We start from the raw sequence: 20015 nt of genomic DNA on the forward strand, positions 1-20015 counted from the left end.
ATTTATCAGCTATTTTAAAATGAGGCTGCATTTTAAATTGCATTTTAACCTTGTATTTTAAATTGGTTTGGGTTTTTTCTCCCTCTCTTTTCCCCCTAATATGTTTTGTTGTTGTTTAGTCGTTTAGTCGTGTCCGCCTCTTGGTGACCCCCTGGACCAGAGCACGCCAGGCACTCCTGTCTTCCACTGCCTCCCGCAGTTCGGTCAAACTCATGCTGGTAGCTTCACGAACACTGTCCCACCATCTCGTCCTCTGTTGTCCCCTTCTTCTTGTGCCCTCCATCTTTCCCAACATCAGGGTCTTTTCCAGGGAGTCTTCTCTTCTCATGAGGTGGCCAAAGTATTGGAGCCTCAGCTTTAGGATCTGTCCTTCCAGTGAGCACTCAGGGCTGATTTCCTTCAGAATGGATAGGCTTGATCTTCTTGCAGTCCATGGGACTCTCAAGAGTCTCCTCCAGCACCAGAATTCAAAAGCATCAATCCTTCTTTATGGTCCAGCCCTCACTTCCATACATCACTACCGGGAAAACCATAGCTTTAACTATATGGACCTTTGTTGGCAAGGTGATGTCTCTGCTTTTTAAGATGCTGTCTAGGTTTGTCATTGCTTTTCTCCCAAGAAGCAGGCGTCTTTTAATTTCATGACTGCTGTCACCATCTGCAGTGATCATAGAGCCCAAGAAAGTAAAATCTCTCACTGCCTTCATTTCTTCCCCTTCTATTTGCCAGGAGGTGATGGGACCAGTGGCCATGATTTTAGTTTTTTTGATGTTGAGCTTCAGACCATATTTTGTGCTCTCTTTCACCCTCATTAAAAGGTTAATTCCTCCTCACTTCCTGCCATCAATGTTGTGTCATCTGCATATCTGAGGTTGTTGATATTTTTTCCGGCAATCTTAATTCCAATTTGGGATTAATCCAGTTCAGCCTTTCGCATGATGAATTAAATATAAGTTAAATAAGCAGGGAGACAATATACAGCCTTGTTGTACTCCTTTCCCAATTTTGAACCAATCACAGGTAGCCGTGTTGGTCTGCCATAGTTAAAACAAAATAAAAAATATCTGAAGAAGTGTGCATGCACACGAAAGCTCATACCAAGAACTAACTTAGTTGGTCTTTAAGGTGCTACTGGAAGGAATTTTTTTATTTTGTTTGAACCAATCAGTTATTCCATATCCAGTTCTTACTGTAGCTTCTTGTCCCACATAGAGATTTCTCAGGAGACAGATGAGGTGATCAGGCACTCCCATTATGTTTTAATGTGATTTTATTTTATTGGTGTAAGCTGCCCTGAGCCTGGCTCTGTCTGGGGAGGGCGAAGTATAAATAAAATTTATTATTATTATTATTATTATTATTATTAAAGAAAAAAAGTAAGAGGTGAAATGATAGAAGCTTATAAAATTAAACAACATGTAAAAAGCAGGTAGAGAAAAGTTTCTCTCCCTTTTTCTCATGGGCATCCAATGAAGCTGAATGTTGAAAGGTTCGGGACACCTAAAAGAAAGTCCTTGAGCAGCACACAATTTATTATTATTATTACTGTATTAAATAATAATAATAATAATAATAATAATAATAATAATAATAATAATTTATACCCAGCCACTCTGGACGGCTTCCAACAGAACACTAAAATACAATAACCTATTAAACATTTAATATTATGATGATGATCTGGGGAACTCGCTTCTGCAGGAGGCAGTGCCAATGGCCACCAACTTGGCTCTGCTCTGCCTCCAGGGTCTGGATCCCAGGAGGGGAGATTCCGAAGAGTTGCTCTCGCGCTCGAATGCTGCTTGCGGGGTTTCCCTCGGGAACATCTGGCTGGGCCCCGATCCAGCATCCAGGCTCTCCTTATGGAGCCTCCGCGCCCAGAGGCAGTCTACCTGGACCCCTAGGTGGCCAACTGGGAGAAGAGGGAGGCTGGACCAGCTGCGCCACAGCAGGCGCTCTAAGCATGGCGACAGCAGCCAGCTGAGATGAAGCTCCTGGTCCAGAGACAGTCTACCCGCCGAGAGCAGATGCTTTCCAGGAGACTCCTCGCCAGAGGGATCCTCCCGGCGCAGCGGCAGTCTACCCCAGTGTTTCCCAACCTTGGGCCTCCAGCTGTTTTTGGACTACAACTCCCATCATCCCTAGCTAGCAAGACTAGTGGTCAGGGATGATGGGCCCAAGGTTGGGAAACACTGGTCTACCCTTCGGGCGCCGCCTCCCGTTTCCGCCGCCGCCGCCGCCGCCCAGAGGCCGCGGGGCGGGGCGCGGGCCCAGGAGAGTCCCTCCTCCCCTCCCCGCTCCCCTCCTTCCATCTTCGCCGCCGCCGCCGCCGCCGCCATGGCCGCCCGCTGCCTGCTCCGCGCCCTGCCGCTCCTGGCCGCCCTGTGGCAGGGAGTCGCGCGGGGGAACCAGGAGCTGCGCCCCCCGCCCGCCAGGATAGGTAGGGAGGGGCGGAGGGGGGCTGGGGCCGGAGGAAAGAAAGGGGCGCGGGGGGGGGGGGAGAGGAAGGGGACCCTCTGCCGCCTCGGTACTTTTCGGCAAGGTGCCGAAGGGCAAAGACGCAAACACACACATCTTTGCAATTGCACCTACGCGCGCACTCGTGCATTGATGCAAAGGTGCCTCGGAGCATGTGCAGAGCGCTCAGCTTCCAGAGGGTTACACGCATGAGAGGGGAAAGGCGCTCTGCATCTTGCCTTTATGATCTTGACTGCAATAGCCTTTCTTTTTGAAGCTGGGGTTCAAAGGGGGCTGGCTCCCTGCCGCCCAGTCGTCCTTTGAGGTGGATCTGCTTTCAGGAACGCCCAACTAAGTTTGGAAAGTGAGTTTGAGATCCTGAGATGGATCCTGAGGAGAACTTCCAGTGGATGCAAATTCTCCGCCCTGTGCCCCATTGTGATAGGAAAAACTCTGTGGGGTGAATTGTCACATCCATACATCGCTTCAGCATCTCATTAATGCAGACAAAATGCCACCTTTAAAATTCTAGTTTCCTTTCTAGGAGACCATGGGCAAAAGGGGAGGCCTTTTTACTGGGCCATGGCAACCAGCAGACAATAGGGAAGTGGGTTTTTCTTGCGCCCCCCCCCTCCTCCTGAGCCTGCCATCATGTACGTGGGAGTTCACCCTTTGAGGAAACTCAATTCCCAATAACCGTGAGCTGCTATATGTGCTTGTGCAGACATGCATTTCACATGAAATTTCAGTTACGGTAGGTGTAAAGTTAAAAATCGTCTTGAAGCAAATAATGCTTTGCCACACAAAGTTCCGCCAGCCCTATTGGGACATGACTTTCTGTGCGCCATTGACTCATGGGCCTGTGAAACATGTGCTGACCCTAGTTGGAAACCCACATGTGCCTTTTTGAAACAAGCTAGTCCAGTTTTTCCTTTAGAAAATGCTTACACCAAACTGCTTACACCAGTTGGACAACTTATATGGGAGAAAGAACTGCACGCGCAAATAAAGGATTTTAAATGCTATGTACCATGATGATGATGATGATAATAATAATACAGTAATTTGATATTTATACCCCGCCATCTGGTTGGGTTTCCCAAGCCACCCTGGGCGGCTTCCAACAAAATTTTAAAATGCAATAGTCCGTCAGACATTAAAAGCTTCCCTAAACAGGGCTGTCTTTAGATGTCTTCTAAAAGTCTGGTTTTTCTCTTTGACATCTGGTGGGAGGGCGTTCCACAGGGCAGGTGCCACAACCGAGAAGGCCCTCTGCCTGGTCCCCTGTAGCTTCAATTTTTGCAGAAGGCCCTTGGCGCTGGACCTCAGTGTCCAGGCAGAACAATGGGGGTGGAGACGCTCCTTCAGGTATACTGGACCGAGGCTCTTCTAAATTGTGATGGTTCAGTCTCAGCTTATGTGAGCAAGTGTTGAGTGGAAGTTGTACACCAGTGCATAGCAGTGCAGATTGCCCATATGACATTGCAGTCTCCTCCTCCAGTTGGAGGGGCTGTGGAGAAAGAGGCACCCTCCTCCACGGGACTGCCCACAAGTATCCAAATTCTGGACAGTGCTTTGGTCAACAAATGACCAAATTACTCAAACACGCCTTTCCAACTTCACCCCAGCTTTGTTTACTAAATCTGTGAGATGATCAACGAAAGGTTTCAGCTCTCAGTATACCTGAAGGAGCGTCTCCAACCACATCGTTCAGCTCGGACACTGAGGTCCAGCTCTGAGGGCCTTCTGCATGAATTGAAGCTACAGGGGACCAGGCAGAGGGCCTTCTCGGTGGTGGCGCCTGCCCTGTGGAACGCCCTCCCATCAGATGTCAAGGAAATAAACAACTATCTGACTTTTAGAAGACAACTGACGGCAGTCCTGTTTAGGGAAGTTTTATCGTTTTTTTAATATTCTGTTTTTTAATATTCTCAGTCACCCAGAGTGACTGAGGAAACCCAGACAGATGGGCGGGATATAAATAATAAATTATTATTGTTATTATTACTCTCAGGAACTCCTGTGACATACGCTTATGGTAGATTGGTGATGCTCCTAAATTTTATGCAAGTTTTTCAGAGTGATCACACAGTGCCCTTGCCATCAAAATGTCAGTCTGCACTATTTAATCTAGATCTGCTATTTAATCTAGATCTACTTCTTCCGTGAAATATCCAGGAGTGTGTGTGTTTTTAACAAAAATCAAACAAACTATTGCCAGAGACATTTTAATCCATTCTGGAGGTCCGTTCATAAACCAAAACAGGTTGTAACTCAAGGCACACTTTCGCCAATGGGGCCTTCAAAAAAAAAAAAGTTCATAATCCAAAAAATGGATTGTAATCCAAAAAATGTTTGCAAACTGGGACATGCACTTCCGGGTTTGAGGTGTTTGTAACCCAAAACGTATGCAAACCACACTGTTTGCAAACCAAGGTACCCCTGTATTAAGCCTCTGCCTGGACTTCCATTTCTCATTACAGTTTACAGTGGTACCTCGGGTTACATACACTTCAGGTTACAGACTCCGCTAACCCAGAAATATTACCTTGGGTTAAGAAATTTGCTTCAGGATGAGAACAGAAATTGTGCAGGGCAGCAGGAGGCCCCATTAGCTAAAATGGTGCTTCAGGTTAAGAACAGTTTCAGGTTAAGAACGGACCTCCGGAACGGATTAAGTACTTAACCTGAGGTACCACTGTATTTAAGTGGTTCCAAAACTCTTTCAGGCCACTGTGCCCTTACTTCCATAAACACATCCCTTGGGCCTGATCCAGCAGGCTCTTCTGATGTTCTTACAGAATTCCAGAATTGTAGAGGAGGAAGGGACCCCCGAGGGTCATCTAGTCCAGCCCAGTGCAATGCAGGAATCTCGACTGAAGCATCCATGACAGGTGGCCTTTCAACCTCTGCATAAAAAGCTCCCATGAAAGAGAGTCCACCACCTTCCGAGGGAATCTTATGCAGGTTACCTTATTCGGAGTTCTGTTGAAAGGAATTAAATACAGGAAAATTAACTTAATTCCAGGTGTGATTGGAGCTGGCGTCGGGGGCACATCTGCAGCCTATTTCCTGCGCCAGAAGTTTGGTAAAGACATCCAGATTGATATCTTTGAAAGAGGAGAAGTCGGAGGCCGTGCGGCTACTATCAATTTGGAAGGGAAATACTATGAAGCAGGAGGATCCGTCATCCACCCCCTTAACCTGCACATGAAACATTTTGTGAAAGAGCTAGGTATGGACACCTTATTTTCCCTAGGAGCAGGTTTCATCCCTGCTCCTTTGTTCTTATGCCAGTGGAAACTGTTTTGGTTCCATTTCACGCCAGTGAAAAGGCTACAGTGCAGCCTTCTCTGCCCACCAGATTTTACCCACCTCCCAATTCCTATCCACTCCAGCCAGTTACAGTCTAAAACATCTGGAGGGCCCAACGTCTGGGAAGGTTGCTATAATTAATTTGGAGGAAATGGGAGGGGCATTTTCTTTCTGGGGGTGTTTGTGCAGAGCTGTCTTAAGCATATCCGGTGCCGTGGTGCAAAGATCCCTTCCCAGAGTTGACCTTTTTTTAGGGCTGGAGGCGGCGGGCAGCGGCTGGAAGGTGGCTCCTCCGGCGGGGAAGAGGCGGAGGCTGAACGCGGTGTCCCCTGGCTCAGCTGGACGCTTTGTGCTGCAGTGGCCACAGCAGGCAGCACAAAGAGCAAGCTGGCCTGCGCCGAGCAAGTGAGGGCGCATGCACCACTCCCGCCAAGCATCGGCTCGGTTTTTTCCCTTTTAGCCCTCTGGCGCCCCGCAGAATTTGGTACCTGCAGGCTAAAATGGAAAAAGCAGAGCCAACGCTCGGTGGGAGTGGCGCATGCACCCTCGCTCACTCAGCGCACTCATTTGGTGTTCCCCACACTCTCGCCTAGTGCCATCCAGAACTTGGTGCTCTGGTGCCCACTAGCCTCAGTGGGTAAGACGGGCCTGTGTTTGTGTGTGTGACAAGTCTGGGTATAGCTGGTATTTACTTCCTCTCAAAATGTAAGCTGTAAGCCACAGTCACAAGAAGAAGATGGGTACATCTCAGGTGTCAAAAGCCAAGGTAAAGAGGTGTGTCTTCCACACTTGCCAGAAGCTTCCCTCCTCCACAGAAAAGGCCCTTTCCTGGACTGCACCCCCCTATGCCATTCTTAGCACCCAAGTGTGTCTGTAAGGAAGGAGGCAATCTTTCGTGTACCTGGAGTTTTTTAGTGAGTAGTTTAGGGCTTTAAACACTCATGTGAGCACCTTGATTTAGGCTCGGAAATAAACCAGCAACAAGTGCTGTTGTTTTAAAACGCTGGTTTTATGAGATCTGAATCAGATCTACGTAAAGTGTGACAAGTTCCGCAATACAGTCGTACATTGGATCCCGAATGCCTTGGTGCTTGGATGTTTTGGCCCCTGAGTACCACAAACCTGGAAGTGAGTGTTCCGGTTTGCAAACATTCTTTGGAAACCGAACGTCCAACGTGGCTTCCGCAGCTTCCAATTGGCTGCAGGAAGCTCCTGCAGCCAATCGGTAGCCATGCTTTGGTTTATCAACGTTTTGGAAATCAAACAGACTTCTGGAACAGATTCCGTTTGACTTCCAAGGTACGACTGTAGTCACATGGCAGAAAGGAAATGAACATTCCCCACCGTCTCAAGATTTCCGAAAAAGACACAGGTGAACAGCAGACTTAGGTAAAGGTAAAGGGACCCCTGACCATTAGGTCCAGTCATGGCCGACTCTGGGGTTGCGGCACTCATCTCGCTTTATTGGCCGAGGGAGCCGGCGTTTGTCCGCAAACAGCTTCCGGGTCATGTGGCCAGCATGATTAAGCCACTTCTGGCGAACCAGAGCAGCGCACGGAAACACCGTTTACCTTCCCACTGGAACGGTACCTATTTATCTACTTGCACTTTGACGTGCTTTCGAACTGCTAGGTTGGCAGGAGCAGGGACCGAGCAATGGGAGCTCACCCCGTCGCAGGGAATCACCGACCTTCTGATAGGCAAGTCCTAGGCTCTGTGGTTTAACCCACAGCGTCACCCGGGTCCCAGAACAGCAGACTTACTGGAGTTCAGATTTAAAAATACGGGTTCCCACCAAATCCTGTATCTGATAGAGAGGCCTGTGTGCACCTATCCATCACCCACCAAATCTCAAACAGATGCTGAGTTCTCACCCTGCTGCCCCAATGTCAACTCAGACTTTCTCCCAGTTCACAAGCTGTGCTTTCAAACCTGCAGGTCTTAATGTCCATCAAGGTCAAGGTGGCCTTTTGGGCATCTACAATGGAGATGAGTTTGTCTTTGAGGAGAGCAGCTGGTACATTTGGAATTTTCTCAAACTCCTCTGGCATTACGGACTGAATCCTGTGCGGATGTACATGTGGGTAGAGGATGTGCTAGACAAATTTATGAGGTAAGTCTGCCTGTCTCAATGCAGGTCCCCTCCCCACCCACCCTGGCAAGGCACCTAGAGCCACTGTACCTTTCTCTGACACCTGTGGGGCTCTGGCCCTTGCCAGTACTTTTGAAACACCTGGAAGGCGCCAGACTGACAAAGGCTGCCTTAACTCCAAATTGGAATGGTTTACTCATTCTGGCTAGGAAGTTAGATGTCACCCACCTTTTACTGAAAAATAATAATAATTAAGAGTACCAATGGGGTAGGCAACCTAAGGCTCAGGAGCCGGATGTGGCCCAATCATCTTCTCAATCCAGCCCGCAGACAGTCCGGAAATCAGGGTGTTTTTACATGAGTAGAATGTGTCCTTTTATTTAAAATACATCTCTGGGTTATCTGTGGGGCATAGGAATTCGTATATGTCTTTCCAAAAAATATAGTCCGCCCTCCCCATAAGGTCTGAGGGACCGTGGACCGACCCATGGCTGAAAAAGGTTGCTGACCCCTGCCATATTCTCAGCCAAGCTAGGAATGTTATCTCATAGGTTTATCCTGTGATCAAGAGGATTTATTGATTACACAAATGTAAAGGATACTGCCTGCCCTCTGCCCCCAATGCACTCTAGACCAGTGGGGAAACCAGCTTGACAAGTCCATAGTCTAGAGCAGTGTTTCCCAACCTTGGGCCTCCAGCTGTTTTTGGACTACAACTCCCATCATCCCTAGCTAGCAAGACTAGTGGTCAGGGATGATGGGAATTGTAGTTCAAAAACAGCTGAAGGCCCAAGGTTGGGAAACACTGCTCTACACTATGGACTTGTCAAGCTGGTTTCCCCAGCCACTCTCTCTCTTTTTTAAAAAAAAATAATATTTATTGGTGTTTCAAAAAGTTACAAGAATAAAAAAGAAAGAAAAAGGAAAACAGAAAATACAAAATACATCTCTGGGTTATCTGTGGGGCATAGGAATTCGTATATGTCTTTCCAAAAAATATAGTCCGCCCTCCCCATAAGGTCTGAGGGACCGTGGACCGACCCATGGCTGAAAAAGGTTGCTGACCCCTGCCATATTCTCAGTGACCCTGTTAGCTAGCCAAGCTAGGAATGTTATCTCATAGGTTTATCCTGTGATCAAGAGGATTTATTGATTACACAAATGTAAAGGATACTGCCTGCCCTCTGCCCCCAATGCACTCTAGACCAGTGGGGAAACCAGCTTGACAAGTCCATAGTCTAGAGCAGTGTTTCCCAACCTTGGGCCTCCAGCTGTTTTTGGACTACAACTCCCATCATCCCTAGCTAGCAAGACTAGTGGTCAGGGATGATGGGAATTGTAGTTCAAAAACAGCTGAAGGCCCAAGGTTGGGAAACACCGCTCTACACTATGGACTTGTCAAGCTGGTTTCCCCAGCCACTCTCTCTCTCTTTTTTAAAAAAATAATATTTATTGGTGTTTCAAAAAGTTACAAGAATAAAAAAGAAAGAAAAAGGAAAACAGAAAATACAAAATACAGAAAAAAAACAAAAAAACAATTAAGAACAAATCCATCTTTCCATATCTTATCTATCATTTGCTTGTTTCCTTGACCTCCTCACACCTCCCTTTTTTGTATTCTAGTTCATTAGTTGTTCCAGCAAATCCTTTCCTTCTTTGTTTTTATCTTACTAATTTATCTTAATATATTGTAACTTTACATTCTGACCTGTTAACAATCCATTTTTACTTAATCCTTTATAACATTACTGCTAAAACCACATAGCTTCATTCCAGCATCCTTCTAACATTCCTTAATATTACAATGTTTCTGTAGACAGACTTTAAATTTCTTCCAATCTTCTTCTACCGACTCTTCTCCCTGGTCTCGGATTCTGCCAGTCATTTCCGCCAGTTCCATGTAATCCATCACCTTCATCTGCCATTCTTCCCGGGTGGGTAGATCTTGTGTCTTCCAATACTTTGCAATAAGTATCCTTGCTGCTGTTGTAGCATATATAAAAAAAAATTCTATCCTTCTTTAGCACCAATTGGCCGACCATGCCCAGGAGAAGGGCCTCTGGTTTCTTCAGGAAGGTATATTTAAATACCTTTTTCATTTCATTATAGATCATCTCCCAGAAAGCCTTAATCTTTGGGCACGTCCACCAAAGGTGAAAGAATGCTCCTTCAGTCTCTTTACATTTCCAACATTTATTATCAGACAAATGATATATTTTAGCAAGCTTGACTGGTGTCATGTACCACCTGTATATCATTTTCATTATATTCTCTCTTAAGGCATTACATGCCGTGAACTTCATACCTGTGGTGCATAACTGTTCCCAGTCAGCCAACATAATGTTGTGTCCAACATCTTGAGCCCATTTAATCATAGCAGCACCATTTCATCTTGAGTGTTCCATTTCAACAGCAAGTTATACATTCTTGACAAAATCTTAGTTTTGGGATCTAACAGTTCTGTTTCTAATTTTGATTTTTCCACCTGGAAGCCAATTTTCTTATCCAAATTATATGCCTTCATTATTTGATAATAATGAAGCCAATCTCGCACTTTGTTTTTTAGTTTTTCAAAGCTCTGCAATTTTAATTTATCTCCCTCTTGTTCCAAAATTTCCCAATATTTCGGCCATTTGGCCTCCATATTGAGCTTTTTCTGAGCCTTTGCTTCCATCGGTGACAGCCACCTTGGGGTTTTATTTTCAAGTAAGTCCTTATATCTTGTCCAGACATTAAACAATGCTTTCCTAACAATATGATTCTCCAGCCACTCTCTGATACCTGTTTCTGACAGCCATTTCAAAGCTTCAGAAGCAAGCAGAAGAACAAGTCTGCAAAATGACTATAACCACCTGAGTATCCAGCAAGGCAGTTAGATACATGATCAGATGCACAGTGAAGTCTGTTTTTACCTGGGGCCCCCAAATGGAAGACGCCTACAAAGAAGAAATTATATACTTAAGGAATCAATTGCTTTACTCCAGGCCTGTTAAAATATGCTCTCCCTTAAGCCTCGATTCACTGCCAGTATTTTCTGTCTCATTAAGCCAGTGTGCATCAGCATTATTAGGACCCCTTTTTTATTTGCTATTTATAATCAGGTACAAGGTGGGAGAAAGAAAAAAACCTGTCCTATCAACACTGCACACAGATTCCTAAATAAATACCTGGAAGCACTAGCAAAGCAATCTGGGGTGCAGGCTTCTTAGCTATCAGTCCTGTGCATTGGAATAAGTTGCAATTAAATTAGGGTCAGTATTCTTAAGAGGTTGTGCATACTTGTGGCACTCAGCAAAGCAATCATGAATGTCAATTTATTTTCTGTTTGAGAACAACGCAAAGCTTCTGAAAGGGTACCACCCAATATAAGTAGTCTTATCAAAAATAATACTAGTCACTAACTTTGTCTTCCTCCTGCACAGTCTTTGCTTTCACATATCTTAATTCTTTCCCCCCTTTTACACAAAGGATCTATCGGTATCAGGTTTACGACTATGCCTTCAGTAGCAACGAGGGTTTACTTCATGCCCTCGGAGGGGCTGACTTTGTTCAGATGCTGAATGTTACCATTGATCAGGCCTTGCAGAAGACCAGCTTCTCTCAGAAGTTCATCAATGAGATGGTGACTCCAGTTATGAGAGTCAACTATGGCCAAGGTGCCAACATCAATAGCTTTGTGGGTAAGTGGCAGTGCTTGTTTGCAGATTTGTACCTTGCCATATCTTGAAGGTTCAAGGAATTGAAAATAAAACCTGCTGATTTTCATAATGCTGTTATACAAATCCATATGGTGTGTCTGCATTTGCAATTCTGGTCACCTCACCCCAAAAAGGATGTTGTAGACTTGGAAGAGGTGTTGAGAAAAGGCCAACCAAAATGATCAAGGGGATGGAGTGACTCCCGGTTCCAGCCTTTGGGACTTTTTAGGTTACAAGATTATGCAGGGCACAGAGAAAGTGGATTGAGAAAAGTTTTTCTCCCTCTTCCTTCCGCAGGGCCTGTGAGACAGAACTATTCTGCCTGGCTTTCAATTTGAACTTAGCCTGATCTTTTATTCCCCTTCCTTCCCTCCCCTCCCCTTTTTATGAAGATTACTTGCTCTGGGATCCCACAGCTAATTCTCCCCTGGTCTCCTCACTGGCCCAAATAGGACTGATTTAGCCAGCTAGCCCTGGTGATCATCTAATGTTTATTGGATGGCTTTCTCCCCAAATTGATTTTTGATTTTATTGTTATTCAACGGGGTGAGCTCCCATTGCTCGGTCCCAGCTCCTGCCAACCTAGCAGTTTGAAAGCACGTCAAAGTGCAAGTAGATAAATAGGTACCGCTCTGGCGGGAAGGTAAACAGCGTTTCCGTGCGCTGCTCTGGTTCGCCAGAAGGGGCTTAGTCATGCTGGCCACATGACCCGGAAGCTGTAAGCTGGCTCCCTCGGCCAATAAAGCAAGATGAGCGCTGCAACCCCAGAGTCGGCCACAACTGGACCTAATGGTCAGGGGTCCCTTTACCTTTACCTGGAGGAGAGGGTTACCAATGGCTCCTGCTAGAGGCCATAGGAGGGGAAAGGGCTCTTGCACTCGGTCCTGCTTGTGGGTTTCTCAGGCATCTGATGGGCCACTTTGAGAACAAGATGCTGGACTAGATGGGCTTGTGGCCTGATCCAGCAGGCTCTTCTTATATTCAGGGATAGATTACAATAACTCAATATGTCTGTAAAGCACAGCTTTTAGAAATTTCATTGAAAGATGCTGGAGGGGCAAATTCTCACAGGGACACTTCTGTAATTTTTAATAAAAAATACCCCAATTCTTCTTCCTGATGGCCACAACCAAATGAAAGGCATTTTGCTGCCTGATATAATCTGCATGAAGGGGTATTTGAATGATGATCTCACGGACAAAATTCACTTTCTAGTACCGTATTTTTCTGTGTATAAAACTATATTTCTCCCCTATTTTTTCAAGTTTAAAATAGGGGGTCGTCTTATACACGGATAGTGCATATGGGAGATTTCTTTATTTGGAGTCCCAAAAAATAGGGATCATGTTATACACAGGGGCGTGTTATACACAGAAAAATACGGCATCTGTCTGTCTCACTATCCGAGTCAAGAACAGACCTGCTGCAAACATGTCCAAAGTACATGAGGTGATTTGCATGGCAACAGGGGGCTGGCTATGTGAGCAGAGGTTTTGGTTGGAGCCAGCCTGCCTGCTGTGGCGTCTTGGTGTCAAAAGCACGAATGACAGAGAATTCAGCAGGAGTCCTGTGAGTAGGGTCAGAGGCCTGATAAGACACAAGGCCTTGTTAATCATTCTGGTTTTAGGTAAATACACACAATCCTCTTTCTTCTGCTCTCCCATACATGGGATATGACTGACATTCTCTAAGCTTCACGAGCCTGGTGCCTTCCAGGTGTTGCTGGACTGCAACTCCCATCCACCCCAGACAGCCTGGACCATGGTCAGGGATGATGGAGATTGTCATCTAGAGGGCATGAGACCCAGGAAGGCTGCTCTGTGAGTTACACTCTCTGACTGGGCCTGCTACATTGTGTTTTCCTCAAGAACATCTATACAGGGCCTGCGTGCCCGTGAGGTGGGCTGAGGCAGCCGCCTTGGGTGGCAGAATCCCTTGGGCAGCAAAACCCCTGAAGGTATCCTGCCCGCCCCTGCCAGGGAAGCAAGGAGCAGCAGCAGCGGCTTGTGACGAGACTTCACTGGACGCCCCTGTGCAACCTCAGCAAGCGAGGCTTTGGTGGTGGTGGCACCTTCCCATGTTGCCTCAGGTGGCAAAACAGGACGGGTTGCCCCTGCTCCTTATTTTGTTTTTTGTCTGTCTTAAATTATGGCTTATTGTAGATTACCTATTTGTGTGTGTATGTACTATATACATTGTGTAAAGTTTTATTCACACTTTTGTACACCCTCCCCCCAGGAATCTTCTGGTGATAAAGAAATAATAAAAAGAAATATTCTAATATTAGATATACAATCTTCAAATGCTCTTTTCTTCACTGTTAGTTGTAGAGTTCTGCAGGTTTGTGTGAAATTTTATTATTGCCTCCCTGGTAGGTGCCGTATCTTTGGCAGGTGCCGAGTCTGGACTTTGGTCAGTAGAAGGTGGCAACAAACTGGTATGCACTGGCCTTCTTTATGCTTCTAAAGCACAACTGATTTCTGGCACTGTTATTGCTCTGGAAGAGAAAACGCTGAAAAGGGGACGCTTAGGTGAGCTTGCTACAACATTCTTACACTTGGGGTGCAGTAGAAAAAAATTAGAATCTGCTGGTTGAGATATATTGGTTTGGATAGGGGAAGTCAGAACTGGCTGGGTAGATGAAAGGAAGGGGCATAGATGTAGATAATAGAAGCCAGAAAGACTACTTTTATTTGAAACCACAACTTTTTTCCTCTTCAAAGCCACCTGAAATCTGCTGGAAAACTGGCCTAGTGCTACATCAGGCGGATTACTCTTGATTATGTTTTAAATAAAGAAAGTGTTGCTTTTGTAAAAGTACTTTCTTTGTCTCCCAGGAGATACTGCGAAGCTGTATGAAGTCACCTACAATTCTACGTCAGGATTGATGTCAGAGCTGTACGACATCATTCTGATTGCCACCCCGTTGCAGCGTAAAATTGCCAACATAACTTTCCGCAACTTCAAGCCACCCATTCCCGAGTTCTCCCAGCCCTACCATCAGACTGTGGCAACGTTTGTCCATGGGCGCATTAACACTTCCTACTTTGGCTACCAGGATCCTTCAAAGTTCTCTTTAACTGCCATTTTCACAATGGAGCACCCAAAGTTGTTTATCAATTGTATTGGCATTGTCTCTCCAGTTGAAGATAAAACCAAGCCGCTTCTGAGCCCTGCTGTTTGGAAAGTGTTCTCACCCAAGCCTCTCACCAAGGAGCAACTGAATTTGCTTTTCTCGTCTTACGATTCTGTTGAAGTGAAGACGTGGCTTGCCTACCCACACTACAGCCCCCCAGAGAAATGCCCCCCTATCATTCTCCATGACAGAATGTACTACCTCAACAGCATCGAATGGGCTGCAAGTGCCATGGAAATGAGTGCAATCGCAGCCAAGAATGCCGCTCTTTTAGCCTACCATCGCTGGTATGATAAGGCAGACATGATTGATCAAGAAGATTTGCACGAGAGACTCAAAACAGAACTCTGAGGTAGAATGCACACGGCTGGGGAGGAAATCTAGGTTGGTATACTGTATTTGGTGGGGTGGGGGAAGAGGAAAAGAGAGTGGATCTGAGGATTTAGCAAACTGTATCAGACCATGTGGTGCATCACCTACTGAAAACTCTTTTACTATATTTACAGGAAATGATAGCAACGAGGCACAGTGGAGTGAAAGAATAGCTGTCTATGAGCCATGCAGCTTAATTCAGGATTTTACTTTGTTAGCAACATGCAAGAGCCATCAGGTGCTGGGCTGGGGTGGATTAGCAACTGACAGCAAGTAGCTGAAAGAAAAAGAGGGGTAACATTAAATGAAATTGTTACGATTTTCCCATCAGTATATTGATGCCCACGAATTGTGTATTGTCATACTGTCCAATTATGTATCTCCCTCTCAGAAGTCGCAATCTTATACACTGTGATAATGGATAACTCAAGCCATATTATTGCTAGACAAAGTAAGATTTCTGATGTTTAGCTGCGTCTGATATAAAATACAAATGTAGCCCAAGAGAGGGGATTGTGTGTATTTAGTTGCTTACTAAGGGAGGCTACTTACAGTTGATCCAGTTGACAGCCTTTTGCCATGAGGCACAAGACGGCTTTAAGCACAGTCTAAATCCACTAAAAGTACGTAGTAGAAATTGATTATCTTAAATGCACCTACGGCATAGATGCAGTTTATCCGATTCTTATGTATTTCAGACTGCTTATGCTGCCCACTATTTGCACATCAGGCACAATAATGTCGCAACATGCCTGGTAAAAGAGCACAAAGCTAGCACTGAATACCATTCTATAAAATTATGTGCACTGACCTTTTGCTAGTATTCAGAAATTCTGAATGAAATCTGGCAATTTCTTTTAGTCTCTCAGCAAAAGGAAGTATGTAACGGGTTCACCTTCGTTATCCCAATGTGCTCTAGTACAGTCTCTTCAAAAGGGAAGGTGCCTTAATTGATGAGCCTTACTGCCTAAAGTTTAGTTTACTGCTACATGCTACAACAATTCGTTCTGTTTATCAGATGAAAGAATTACATGGAAGGAAACAGAAGAAGCCCTCAGTTTTAACCTGTTAATGCACTGAGAAGTCAACCATGTAGACTTCAAACCACCCTGAATTTACTTTCAAAACAGTAGAGTAAGTTGATCCAATTTTAACAATTTATTTAAAAAAAAATCACAAAGAGTGTGTCATGCCTGTAAAATCGACAATACAAAAACAAATGTCCACATTGTAGCTTGTCCCACTGGTTTGTTTATACTCGTTCCAAAGCTTCTAGCATAATGATGCTGTTTCCACGTATTACCTAGAAATAAAAACACTGAAAGTTAAACACCAACCAAATACTGCCAAGTGGCTTAAGGAAGAATATTACAGACTCACAAAAGGGACCTGTTTCCCACATCACGAAAGACAGCTGCAGAAAGTCACTACACTTCAGTGCTTAAGCTTTGTTATTATTCCTACATTATTTGCTCAAAGCCTTTTAAAGGGCAATAACCAATAATAATCATACTCGGGAGTTAACCCACTGACAACTCAATTCATTATAATTAGTCTATTTATGATTATGACTAACAGTGAACATCACCCAAAGCACTTTAATCTTCTAACTTAATCTTCTACCAAAAATAAAAGGCAAGTCATCACCTGGTACTGAAAGGACAAACTCTGTGCCAGATGAGCTTCCTTAGGGAGAAAGATCTGAAACTGCAGCGCAACCACCAAAGTTTATCTCACGTGTTCCTACCCAGTTAACTAATGGGAGGAGAGAAAGCCGAAAAGGGCGCATCTAAGATTTGACAAGTTCATGTGGAAAGAGGCAGTTCTGAAGGAGTCTAGACACAAACCATACACCTTGGCCAATCTCAAGGTACCAGCTGTCCCAGGAATATGGGACAAGAAAACAAGGGGTTATGGAGAAGTCAGAGAAGAGCCTTCTGCAAGGGTTAAAAAAGATCCACAGCTACACTTAAGAATGTAAGAAGAGCCGGCTGGATCAGGCCAATAGGCGTCTGGTCCAGCATCCTGTTCTCACTTGAGCACAAGAGCCCACTCCTCTTCTGTGGTTTCCAGTAACTTGTATTCAGGATTACTGCCTCTAGTATTATTTTAGGTTGGTCTCTTTATTTTCCTCATAACTCTTAAGTACACACACTTACTGCTCTAGGTGACCTCATTTTAAGAAAAGGATGTTGCCAAAGATTCAAAAGTGGTGTAAAATCCTTGGGGCTAAAAAGATATTTTCATGAAGAAATGCAGTTTGAATAGTCATCTAGAAGAAGCCTTTCAAACAGATCCTAAAATTCTTACTTTGATGTATGAGTTCCAAAGCCACTGTACCACTTTTTGCCAAGTATGAGTAGAGCTTTGGTATACTCTATTGTGAACAAGTGACATTTACAAAAGAATATGGATATTGCCTGCCTTCAGTGCAAACATGCCTTTGGAGCAGTATCCTGGCATTCTTCAGAAGTGTTCTGTGAAAGTGGGTGGGGTGGGGGAATTATGAGGTTTATTTTGTCTACCTCTTTTAATTCTTGTTCTTTTTATTATAGTAGCTTTTGTAAGCTTTGAAAATCAGTAAAACACAATAAAAAAATACTGCAGGATTTTGGATTATAGTTTGATACAGTACCAGGCAAAACCACATAGATGAACTCCTGCATATATATATTTTTTTAAAAAAATTTTTTAAAAAAAATCTAACTCAAAGATATTTTTCTAGAAAATGCTTTTGATAAATTCTCAAGTGCAATGGATGACATTAGCTTAGCTGCCTTTTTCGGTTTCAACTACAGTGGTACCTCGGGTTACATACGCTTCAGGTTACAGACTCTGCTGACCCAGAAATAGTGCTTCAGGTTAAGAACTTTGCTTCAGGATGAGAACAGAAATTGTGCTCCGGTGGTGTGGCAGCAGCAGGAGGCCCCATTAGCTAAAGTGGTGCTTCAGGTTAAGAACAGTTTCAGGTTAAGTACGGACCTCCAGAACGAATTAAGTACTTAACCCGAGGTACCACTGTACTTTTAAAAGGTTAATTAATTTCTACTTACCACCATCCCTATGTTGTTCTGTTGTCCTCCTGGTGCCATTTCCACACACTCATCTATTACAAGATTCATAAATGGATCAAATCCTCTTAAGATTCCTTGGACATGCCGGCCACCATTTAATTTCACTGTAAGGAACAGTCAGGTCAGTTTACTTCCTCTTGGTACTTTATCTTGATTCTACGTTTGCTATGTCCAAGACAACACTTATGGAATTAAGATGGACAGATATGTAGGTAATCTGTCTTTAGCCTTTCTTGCTCACAATTGTGGAACCCAGTTTAATCCAGGGGAAAGATGTACTACTCACTTTCATACGTTTGTTTGGCAGCTGGCTGTGCATCACAGGGAATCTAGGCTACTTTCCTGACTAGATATATGGGCTACAGTCATAACTCGGGTTACGAACGTGATCCGTGCAGGAAGCACATTTGCGACTCACGCGTGATGCGATTTGGCGCTTCTGCGTATGCGCCGAAACTCGGAAGTAACCCATTCCAGTACTTCTGGGTTTGGCGCGGTCTGCAACCCAAAAACGCGCAACCCACAGCGTTCGTAACCCAAGGTATGACTGTACTGCCACAGAAACAAAGAATAGGGGAAGTGAGTGTAGGTTGCCATTCAGCACAAGTTAAGACGACAAGAGACAAAGTTAAGTCCCAGTAAATTTTTCCTCCCAAAATGGAGCAAACAAACAAACAAACAAACAAAAAAGCCATTCAACTTACATGACAGCTTCTTGTCCATAAATCTGAAAATTAAATAAGAGTGAATAATTAAGCATCACTGCAGTCAAATTCATCTCAACACAGGGAAAGGGTGAGTTATATGTCTTTAGAAAGAAACACAGAAATAGATATACGGCCTCCCTAGCTCTATGATCAATTCGCCCTAAGGAGGAAAACGACGACGGTCCCGAGCCATGTGCTGCTCTACTTTTTCGTAGCTCTATGACACACGCGCGCGCGGCGTGCGGTGCATGATGGGAGCGAGGAGGCCCAAGCGCTCGCTCGCTCGCTCGCTCACGACGGCCGCCCCCCGCTTGTTCTCGCCTCCTTCCCACCGGGCTCCCCGGCCCCCGCCGCCCCTGCCGCGCTCACTTCTTCAGCTCCGGCGGGTGTGCTTTGCTCATCGTGTCTCCTCACAGGCAGCTCCGGCGACGAGCGTTTTCCTCCCGCCTTAGCACCGTTCCGGCGTATGACGTCAAGGCGCCGCTTCCGCTCTTCCCCAATCAGGAGGTGCCTGTTGCGCCGGCGCGGACGACTAGCTTAACGCAAGGGACGCCTGCAGGGCGTGGACTACCTCGTCCTCGCAACCAATCAGCGCAGAGTAGAAGGCCGCGGTCTGCCCTCGGTTTTCCGCCGCCAACCAATCAGCGGCCGAGCTGTTCCCTTTGCGGGTGGGTCTTATCGACTCGTTTCCACCACGTGTAAAGCAACAGGCCATGCTTCATTTGCATTTAGGGTTTATTTGCATATATGCTAATATGTTTATGTATAGGGTTTAAGTATTTTATTTCAGACTTCCCATTGCATCCCAGCTAGTGGACAAATAAGGACTCCATTATGCCCTTGGGAAATTAAGCCACACGTTTACCTGAGAGTAAAACTCATTTGTGCAGTGGGTTTTACTTCTGAGTAGACAGGCAAAGAAGAGAGGCTGCCTAGAATCCTGAATATACTCAGTGCTTTTTTTTCCTGGGGGTATGCAGAAACATTTTGTGAATCTTTGTACTTTTGTCCATTTACTGTATTTATTTTTCCCGATTTGAACTATAATTTTTCTTGAGTCAAAATGAGGGTACCCCTAAATATATTTTTAGGAAAAAAACACAGAGTATGTTTATTCTGAAAGCAAGTCATATTGACATCATTAGTACTTTATAGAAAAAGCAC

At 45.0% G+C, this 20015-nt stretch overlaps 2 protein-coding genes across 2 annotated transcripts; one reads left to right on the forward strand and one right to left on the reverse strand.

Annotated features, from left to right (window-relative positions):
- The first annotated feature begins 2285 nt into the window (after positions 1 to 2285).
- Positions 2286 to 16257, forward strand: PCYOX1 (prenylcysteine oxidase 1). Its single transcript, XM_079987521.1, has 6 exons — positions 2286 to 2440; positions 5486 to 5692; positions 7711 to 7885; positions 11333 to 11544; positions 13938 to 14093; positions 14400 to 16257. The coding sequence occupies exons 1-6, from the start codon at positions 2338 to 2340 to the stop codon at positions 15047 to 15049; spliced, it is 1503 nt and encodes a 500-aa protein (XP_079843647.1). The 5' UTR covers positions 2286 to 2337; the 3' UTR covers positions 15050 to 16257.
- Positions 16214 to 19353, reverse strand: SNRPG (small nuclear ribonucleoprotein polypeptide G). Its single transcript, XM_079987652.1, has 4 exons — positions 19221 to 19353; positions 18849 to 18871; positions 18124 to 18248; positions 16214 to 16373 (listed from the first exon to the last, which is right to left on the reverse strand). Exons 1-4 carry the CDS (start codon positions 19250 to 19252, stop codon positions 16323 to 16325), a joined length of 231 nt encoding a protein of 76 aa, XP_079843778.1. The 5' UTR covers positions 19253 to 19353; the 3' UTR covers positions 16214 to 16322.
- Between the last annotated feature and the right edge of the window lie 662 nt (positions 19354 to 20015).

Source organism: Podarcis cretensis (assembly GCF_951804945.1).
Source record: "Podarcis cretensis genome assembly, chromosome: 8".
NCBI classification, from domain to species: Eukaryota; Metazoa; Chordata; class Lepidosauria; order Squamata; family Lacertidae; genus Podarcis; species Podarcis cretensis.